The sequence below is a fragment of the Nicotiana tabacum genome, chromosome 6 (assembly GCF_000715075.1).
Source record: "Nicotiana tabacum cultivar K326 chromosome 6, ASM71507v2, whole genome shotgun sequence".
Taxonomy (NCBI): Eukaryota; Viridiplantae; Streptophyta; class Magnoliopsida; order Solanales; family Solanaceae; genus Nicotiana; species Nicotiana tabacum.
In genome coordinates, this window is record NC_134085.1 from 98,287,146 (window position 1) to 98,297,586 (window position 10,441).

A 10,441-nucleotide genomic window follows, 5' to 3' on the forward strand; every position below is an offset into this window, starting at 1 on the left:
CATAACTACAGAATATTATCTGATATATTATTTCTTTTGGGAGATAAGTTAAATAATTTATTACCTTATATGTGGGCTACACAAGAAGTCTCCAGAAGAGACGGTAATTTCTAACATTCTCCCGCCTGGCCCACATATTAAAATCAGATAATTCTTTAGATAAACATATAATATGGCCATAGACTTTATCACTTAACTAAAAGTTATGCAACAATCATTTTAACTAGAATATATTATTACACGAATCATGGTGGTCATGCTTTTAAATAAATACTTCCTTCCATGTATTACAATGCACAATATATTCTAGCAAAGTGTTTAACAACTTTATGAATGAACTTAATATAAGTCATTTAGAGTCCAACTTATATTGATCCAATGATCATAAATAATACATGAAAAAACAAAAGTGTGCACTGTCATGTATATCAAAATAAACATAATATCTAGACAAACTGTTAGAGAGCAAAGCAAGACTAAATTGAACTACTAAGCCCCATATGGGTTACATGATCCTTGAAAATATTAGCCGGCAGACCTTTAGTGATAGGATCAACAATCATCAAAGTAGTACTAACATGCTCAAAATTCACATCTTGCTTCTTGACATAGTCTCTAACCATCAAGTACTTTATATCGATGTGCTTGCTTTGGCTGCCACTTTTATTGTTCTTAGAGAAGAACACTGCAGCTGAATTGTCACATAAGATTCTCAATGGCCTTGAAATGGAATCGACAATCCTAAGGCCGGAAATAACGTTTTTCAACCATAACGCCTGTGATGTAGCTTCATAGCATGCTATAAATTCAACTTCCATTGCAGATGTTGCAACAATGGTCTGTTTGACACTTCTCTAAGACACAACACCTCCAGCAAGAAGGAAAATGTATCCTGAAGTAGATTTACCAGTGTCTTTGCATCCACCCAAATCAGAGTTTGAATATCCAATCACCTCCAATGAGTCAGAGTATTTGTATGTGAGCTTAAAATCCTTAGTTCTTTGCAAATATCTCAAGACCCTTTTACCAGCTTTCCAATGGTCAAGACCAGGGTTACTTTGATATTTGCCAAGCATTCCTACCGCAAAAGCAATATCAGGTCTAGTACAAATCTGTGCATTCATAAGACTCCCAAAAAGCGAAGCATAGGGAATGTCTTTCATTTGCTCCTTTTTCAATGCATTTTGTGGACATTGATTCAATGAGAATTTGTCACCTTTAATTATGGGTGCTGCTATAGGTGAACAGTTCTTCATCCCGAATCTTTCTAGAAATCTTTCAATGTAGGCCTTTTGAGACAGTCCAAGTAATTTTTGGGATCTGTATTTGTGAATCTCTATGCCAATGACATAAGAGGCTTCACCCATATCCTTCATCTCAAAATTCTGGATAGGAACTATTTAGTCTCGTGCAACAATCCCAAATCATTACCTGCAAGCAAAATATCATCCACATATAGAACTAGAAAAATATATTTGTTCCCACTTATCTTAAGGTATATACACTGATCAATGATATTCTCCGTAAATCCAAATGAAGAAACAACATTATGAAATTTAATATACCATTGGCGGGAAGCCTGCTTTAGCCCATAAATGGATTTATTCAACTTGCAAACAAGGTGACATTTGTCCTTATCACAAAATCCTTCAGCCTGACGCATTTATACCTCCTCTTCAAGATCTCCATTCAGGAAAGCTGTTTTCACATCCATTTGATGTAACTCTAACTCAAAATGAGCTACTAATCCTATGATTATTCTCAATGAATCCTTCTTTGATACTGGAGAGAAGGTTTCATGGTAATCAATGCCCTCCCTTTGAGCAAAACCCTTATCTACAAGTCTGGCTTTATATCGTTCGATATTACCAAATGAGTCTCTTTTAGTTTTAAAGACCCACTTGGAAGCTATGGTAGAGGATCCCTTTGGTAATTCGATGAGATCCTCGACTTTGTTTTTAGCCATAGATTCTAACTCTTCTTTCATGGCATCATACCAAAGTGTGGAGTTTTCTCCACTCATGGCTTGTGAAAAGGAGCATGGATCATCTCTTAGTCCAATATCATAATCAGACTCTTGGAGATACACAACATAGTCACTAGAAATTGCTGGTTTTTGAACTCTTGAGGATTTTCTCATTCCCACTGGTTCAGGCACTTCTTTAGTGGGTTCATGTAAAGCGGGTTGATCTTCATGTGGCTCCTCAAGTGGTGGTGGACCTTGAACTAGTTGTTGTTCAGATAATTCATGAGAATTTTTCTGAGCAACATTCAAGTTTTCAGTAAATAAGGTACCGCAGGTGGTTCTCTTATTTCTTTCAATTCCACCCTTTGAGTCAAACCACTCCCACTCTCTTTATGCTCCTCAAGAAATTTAGCGTTTCTAGCTTCAACAATTTTAGGAGAATGATAAAGACAATAAAACCTAAATGTTACGCCCCACAATATTACGTTAATATTACGTCCCGCAATATTATATTACGATGATGTTATGCTTCACAATATTAAATTACGACGATATTGCACCCTATAGTATTGTACGTTGAATTTATCGTAAGGAAATTGACATTAGTCCAAGGAAAAATATTATTTGGAGATTATAAGGATTATTTTTAAACAAATGATGAGTAACTTCGTGTAGGTGAGAGGGGAAGCAAGTCAAAGAAAATAAATTTTTCGTCCTAGTTTGGCATATTGGGATAAAATATGGTCCGGGCATTAATACTGATTTTTATGGACTAGTGCCAAATAATGTACTACATGACCATGATAGTAAGGTGTACAAGGTATGTTAAAAGCGAGTAGTATTTTAAGTACGTTGAAATAATTTTTAATTATACGGGTAATTGGTTAATTACCGGGTAACAGGACATTACCTAATTAATTGGGAATATATTGTATAAGCATTAAAAAGCATGAGATGGCAGCCCCTCCTTTTAATTTAAAATGGCTCATAAGTCATTACAAATAGGTGGCAACTAAGTTAGCCAAGAAAGGGACATCACATTCTTATCATTATTACACAAGTCTTACCATCAAAACCTTAGAAACTCTTTACAATTCAAAGACATTAGAAGTTGGTAATCCAAGAACGTTAGACATTTCAAAGCTTTCAACAAAGCTTTCTTTCTCATATCTTAGAAACAAGTTACCATCAGAACGTTAGAAATATTGACAATTCAAGCTCCTACAAGATATTAACAACGAGATTTCTTGCATCCAAATTCTCCTACAAAGAATATTATACGGATTTTTCCCTACTCTAGGTATGTTAAGGCTATCCCTTATTTCTTTTGGCATGATCTATATGTCACAAATGAAACGAGCAAACGCACAATTTCCATAAATGACTCTATTCATAGAAATACTAGAGGTGTCTATATTCTTGATTCTCCATGTGGATTATTATTACATCTTCTGTTCATGGGTCTCAGAAAAATACATATTTGATAAAGTTTATCCGAAAGGCATATGGATTTTTATGGCATTCCGAGAAAATCTTATTAACGTATTTTCTTATGCATTTTATGCATTCATACATGTACATTGACCCATGATCAGATGGCGTTATATACGCATATATATGTATATTATATGTATATGGGATATGGGAAAATGTTACGGCGTTATATATGCACCACCACCTGATCAGCTGGTATACGTTGATGATTTACCCACAGTGGCCGAGATGATATGATGGGATGCCCTCAGAGGCTTGATGATGTTATGAACACATATATCCATGCATGGTATGGCATTTATACGCATATGCACGACATTATAAAAATGAAATGATTCATAAAGGTATGCAAACATACATGTCGAGTCTTTTACTCCATGTTTCTCTCATGTCTATTATTTACTGATTTTCATTCCTTACATACTCGGTATATTATTTGTACTAATGTCCCTTTTGCGTGGGGACACTGCGTTTCATGCCTGCAAGTCCTGATAAACGGGTTGAGAGCCCTCCAGGTAGGCTACCAGCTGGAAGTTGTTGGTGCGCTCCATTTACCTCGGAGTTGCTGGTTTAGTTGGTATGATTTAGACTCGTATTGTTTGGTATGGCAGGACTCTGTCCCGACCTTTATGAAAATTTTGTGTTCTTAGAGGCTTGTAGATAGATTTCATGTACGTAAAAGATTGTATGGCCTTGTCGGCCTATATTCAGTGTATGAGTGATTATTTTGGTCTTATAGGCCCGTATGTCTTATGTATAAGTTGGTATTACATGTTGTATTCCACTTATCTCACGGCAGCATTTCGGCTCAGTTATCTATGATAGTACGACATGAACGGGTATGTTATGTTGGTACTCGGTTGAGTAAGGTACCGGCTTCCCGTCGTGCCCCATCGGTTTGGGTCGTGATACGTATTTGATAAAGTTTATCCGAAAGGCATATGGATTTTTATGGCATTCTGAGAAAATCTTATTAACGTATTTTCTCATGCATTTAATGCATTCATACATATACATTGACCCATGACCAGATGACGTTATATACGCGTATATATGTATATTATATGTATATGGCATATGGGAAAAGGTTACATCATTATATACGTACCACCACTTGATCAGCTGGTATACATTGATGATTTGCCCACAGTGGCCGAGATGATATGATGGGGTGCCCTCAGAGACTTGATGATGTTATGAATATATATACCCATGCATGGTATGACATTTATACGCATATGCACGACATTATAAAAATAAAATGATTCACAAAGTTATGCAAATGTACATGTCGAGTATTTTACTCCATGTTTCTCTCATGTCTATTATTTACTGATTTTCATTCCTTACATATTCGGTACATTATTTGTACTGACGTCCCTTTTGCCTGGGGACGCTGCGTTTCATGCCCGCAAGTCCTGATAGACAGGTCGAGAGCCCTCCAGGTAGGCTACCAGCTCAGCGAAAGATGTTGGTACACTCCATTTGCCTCGGAGTTGCTTGTTTGGTTGGTTTGATTTAGACGTGCATTGTTTGGTATGGCAGGACTCTGTCCCGACCTTTACAAAAATTTCGTATTCCTAGAGGCTTATAGATAGATGTCATGTACGTAAAAGATTGTATGGCCTTGTCGGCCTATATTCAGTGTACGAGTGATTATTTTGGTCTTATAGGTCCGTATGTCTTATGTATAAGTTGGTATTACATGTTGTATTCCACTTATCTCACGGCAGCCTTCTGGCTCAGTTATCTATGATAGTACGACATGAAAGGATACACTATATTGGTACTCGGTTGAATAATGTACTGGGTGCCCGTCGCGCTCCATCTGTTTGGGTCGTGACACTAAATCCCTTAGAGTTAACCGCATAGCCGATAAAATAACCGCTTATTGTCCTTTCATCCAACTTCTTTAGTTGTGGGTTATAAACTCTCATTTTAGTTGGACATCCCCAAATGTGTAAATGGTTTAAACTAAGTTTCCATCCTTTCCATAACTCAAAAGGTGTCTTGGGGACAACCTTGGATGGAACCCTATTTAAAATATACACAGCGGTTTTTAAGGCTTCACTCCATAAGGATAAAGGTAAACTTGATCTGCTGATCATGCTTCTTACCATGTCCATTAATGTCCGGTTCCTTCTTTCTGCCACACTATTTTGTTGTGGTGTTCCTGGCATAGTATATTGAGCAATTATACCTTTACTTTCAAGGAACTCAGCAAATGGACCCTTAACTTGTCCCTTATCTGTGTACCTACCATAATATTCTCCACCCCTATCAGATCTTACAATTTTGATCTGAGCACCCATTTGTTTCTCTACTTCTATTTTGTAAACTTTAAAAGCATCAAGTGCTTCTGATCTGTTAAACAGAAAATAGAGATACATATATCTTGAATAGTCATCAATAAATGAGATAAAATATCTCTTGCCATTCAAGCAAGGGGTAGGAAAAGGTCCACAGATGTTTGTATGTATGATCTCAAGCAATGAGAACTCCTTTTGGCACCTTTAGTTGATTTATTCGTTTGCTTACCCTTTATGCAGTCCACACAAGGCGTAAAGTCAAAAAAAATCAAGAGCTTTTAGAACTCCATCATTAACCAACCTTTTGACTCTATCAATAGAGTTGTGTCCAAATCTCTTGTGCCAAAGATTTGATGAGTTCTCATTGATAATACATCGCTTAGTGCCAATTTCTTTATCATGCAAAGTTAAAACATTGCATTCAAATGTGGGGTCTAGCTTGTATACTGTAAAAATAGCGGTTCTATTTTACGATCACCAAGGTGCCTCGTAGAGACTATCCCCAGAAGGCTCGAAGCTCATCTCGGGGCTCCGACCCCGAGGGTTCCCAGTGATCGACCTCAAGGGTTATCAGTGATCGACTTCGAGGTAGCGTAAGCAACGATTGGCCTCGAGGTAGTGTAAATTAGTGGCTATGATGGATCGATGTGAGGATACCAAGGCACGTGATTAGATCTGAGAAAGTCTATTAGGCTAGTCCAAACCTGTATCATGGCATTAAATGGCTGTACCAGCCCCATATCTTTGTAATAAATGCATTTGTACTATGTTGAAATTTTCTCTCATATATAAAGAGGATCCTTGTCATTTTGTAAGGACATCTGATATACAGTATTGAATACATAAAAACATTCTCTTTGCTCTCTAACATATTCTCTCTTGACCCCCTTGATTTACATTTATTGCTTGCATTCATCGTATTCTATTTATTGTTTTTCAGTTATTGCTCATTATTGCTCACTATTGACCATAAAGAGCCGCCATCAAATTTATCATAACTGTTAGTCCTCCATCGATTGCCCTTAGTCGAACATCCGACTCGACCTCGAGCCCTAGAATACGCAAGCCCAAGGCCCCAATTTCTAGTCTTTTGGTTTGATTATTGCATTATCTACAAGCTACTATATTATTTTCCAATCCTTCACTTAGCATCTATTGTATAACAACTAGCATAAAAATAGATCACTTATTTTTAGGACCACAAAATCAAATCTAATTGTTATTACCATTTTTACGGTAAACAGTTTGGCGCCCACCGTGGGGCTAAAAATAATAGTAATTGTTTTCTTGCTGGTTTACTGCATAACATAAGTCATCTTTCACGTTTTTTCTTGTCCAAGAATCTTTGATTTCAGGTCAAAATGTTTAACTCAGTAAATGCATATGAAAACAACGGTCTCGAGGACCATGGAGAGAATGGTGTAGCTGTTCCAGGTGTTGGCACACCACAGCTGAACCCTGAAGGCGTGCCGGAGCCAATCCCCGCGGATGTGGTGTCACAGGAGGCCCAACACGTCGATATAAACTCCTACACTAACAGGAGCGTACACCAAGGAGACCAACAAGAAGCACAAAACCCCTAGCTAAAGAAGAACGAGAGGTTAGCCTTCACGTTATTTTTGAAATGTTACAGGCACAACAGCTAGCAATTGCTCAGCTACAAAGCCACCCGAAAACTCCCAGTACGGTAGCACCGGGAGCAGCTCCCCAAGCCGAGCAGGTGCCAGAAAGATCAACCAACAATGAGTCTACAGCCTACCCCGCCATCATAAAGATGCTCGAGGACCTCAAAAAGAGGATCGAGCTGGGCAAGAAGAAGATAGAAGCCAACGACAAGAAGGTAGAGACCTACAATTCCAAGGTCGACCAAATTCCGGGTGCACCCCTGATCCTCAAGGGTGTGGATTCGAAGAAGTTCGTACAGAAGCCGTTCCTACAGGAAGCGGATCCAAAACCCATTCCAAAGAAGTTTAGAATGCCGGACCTTCCGAAGTACAATGGAATCTCGGACCCCAATGAGCACGTCACTACTTACACTTGTGCGGTAAAGAGCAACGACCTAAAGGACGATGAGATCGAATCCGTCCTACTGAAAAAGTTTGGAGAGACGCTTTCAAAAGGGGCGATGATGTGGTATCACAACCTAGCCCCAAACTCGATAGATTCGTTCGCCATGCTGGCAGATTCCTTCATAAAGGCACATGCTGGCGCCATCAAGGTAGCAACACGGAAATCCAATGTCTTCAAAATGTAGCAAAGGAAGAACGAGATGCTGCGAGAGTTCGTATCTCGCTTTCAAATGGAATGAATGGAACTAATACCAGTCTCCGATGATTGGGCAGTACAAGCCTTTACTCAAGGTTTGAACGTACGAAGCTCGGTAGCTTCGAAACAGCTAAAGCAGAATTTGGTTGAGTACCCCGCCGTGACCTGGTCGAATGTTCACAATCGATACCAATCGAAGATCAGGGTAGAGGACAACCAACTAGGAGCCCCCTCGGGCTCGGTATACCCAAGTAGACTTCTGGCAAAGGAGCCAAAGCCAAACAAAGAAAGATACCAACCATACACTGAAGATAGAAGAAACGCTCCGAGGCGCAACATACCCCGCCATGACCGAAGGATGGATCGAGGCCAGAATCCTCGAGGACTCGTTAACAGAGCTGGGTTCGATAGGCACACAGGGCCGACGGAGGCACCCTACTTGTCGTAATATAACTTCAACATTGATATTTCAGATATCGTGTTCGCCATCAGTAAAATCAGAGACACTAGGTGGCCAAGACCTGTACAATCAGATCCGTTGCAAAGGAACCATAACTTAGTGTGTGAATTTCACGGTACACACGGTCACAACGCCGATGACTGCCGACAACTCCGGGAAGAAGTAGCCCGACTACTCATCAAAGGTCACCTCCGAGAATTCCTTAGCGATCGAGCCAAAAATCTGTTCTAGGAAAGAGAGGCGACCAAGAAGAATGAAGCAGATGAGCCACAACATGTCATCCACATGATCTTAGAAGGCATCGATGATCCACAAGAACCCATGGTCTGGAGAACAAAGATATCCATCACCAGGGAAAAATGAACTCGAGGTTATATACCTAAGGACGCTCTCACCTTCAGCGACGAAGACATCGAGAGCTTGTCTCAGCCTCATAACGACGCATCAGTAATATCTTTTCTTGTAAATACATTTCAAATTAAACGTGTACTTGTGGATCCAGGTAGCTCATCCAATATTATCAGGTCGAGGGTAGTGGATCGCTCAGACTGCTTGACCAAACCGTGCCCGCCTCTCGAGTCCTCAACGGGTTCAACATGGCGAGCGAAACAACGAAATGGGAAATCACCCTCCCGGTCAACGTGGCTGGCACTATCCAAGATGCTAAATTCCATGTCATCGAAGGAGACATGAGGTACAATGCATTGCTCAGAAGGCCATAGATACGCTGAATGAGAGCAGTACCATCCACCCTTCATCAAATGATAAAGTTTCCGACAAAGGGCGGGAAAAAAACCATCTACGGGGAATAATAAAAGAGATGTTTGCGGTGCACGATGTGGTACCGGTGACAATACCTCCACCATCGAGGGAGCCAAAGGATAAGCAAATAGTAAAATAGCAATAATAAGCTACATCCTCAGCTACATCAAAATAAAACGAACAAAGGACCATACCGCGTCCCCTAAGCGAACGTTGGGAGCAGTACCGTCGCTACTAAGGCATGGCCATTCCTCTTTTTTTGCTTACATCTTACACTAACCTTCATGTAGGTATCCGACCAGAACAGTCGAAGTGCTATCCAGCTCGAAGACCTTAAGATTTCAAAGCATACGTCACACTCTTTTCCTTCGACCGGGTTTTTATCCCGAAAAGGGTTTTACCGGCAAGCTTTTTAACGAGGCAACATCCATATGCTACCTAAGGAAGACTCAACAAGTATTCAAGGCTTCTCTTTAATCAACATCGAATACTGGGGGGCATCCCCTGGAAGGTCACCTCCTCGGAGAATCCAAAATGTGCTAAATGGGGTCTCGATAGGAAAACAATGTACCGGGCCAAATGGTCGAACGAACTGTGTCAGTATAGAATAACTGAGCCCTTGATAGCAAAAACGTGTATACTTGTACCAGGTAATCAAAGAATACTTTCCCCTCCATCAAAGCATTTCGAATGAGTTCGGTATTTTTTACAAAAACGGCTCCAGAGCCAAAAACGTCCTGAACACTCGGGGACTGGTGTCAGAAACTCGAAATCGTATGACCCTCGGGTCAGAAACTTCAAACTCGTAAGCCCTAAATGAGGCAACGTAAAAAATGGCTCCAGGGCCAACAAAACTTTCAATGTCTCGGGGGACTACCAAGGCCATAAGACCCCTATGGGCAACCTCGACCCCTTAAGACCTTTATAAGGCAACACCAAAACTGTAAGACCTCAAGCAAGGCATGAACCATACTTGTACCAAATAATCAAAATTGTAAGACCTCAAAGGCATGTAAAAATTATAAGACCTTACGAAAAGGCATTATCCCGACCTTAAAGTTAAGGCTATATATATTCGAACTTGTAAGACCCCTAAAAAGGCATACCCTCAATATAGACGCCGAAAATACTTCACTCGGGGACTGAAAGGCTCCGGCCAAACACAATGACTACGGTCACAAGGCT

At 40.0% G+C, this 10,441-nt stretch overlaps 1 protein-coding gene across 1 annotated transcript; it reads right to left on the reverse strand.

The window, feature by feature from the left end:
- Positions 1–1,663: 1,663 nt before the first annotated feature.
- Positions 1,664–8,929, reverse strand: LOC142181949 (uncharacterized). Its single transcript, XM_075255660.1, has 3 exons — positions 8,874–8,929; positions 5,578–5,824; positions 1,664–2,260 (listed from the first exon to the last, which is right to left on the reverse strand). The coding sequence occupies exons 1-3, from the start codon at positions 8,927–8,929 to the stop codon at positions 1,664–1,666; spliced, it is 900 nt and encodes a 299-aa protein (XP_075111761.1).
- Positions 8,930–10,441: the final 1,512 nt, after the last annotated feature.

Bases quoted from the DNA above. Each gene is read 5' to 3' on its own strand.
- LOC142181949 (XM_075255660.1), bottom strand. From the start codon at position 8,929: ATGAGGCTGAGACAAGCTCTCGATGTCTTCGTCGCTGAAGGTGAGAGC. The intron at 5,825-8,873 runs GTATATAACCTC...TCTGTTTAACAG, and splicing joins GAAGGTGAGAGCGTCCTTAG to ATCAGAAGCACTTGATGCTT. The intron at 2,261-5,577 runs GTAAGAAGCATG...AATGTTGCTCAG, and splicing joins ACCGGACATTAATGGACATG to AAAAATTCTCATGAATTATC.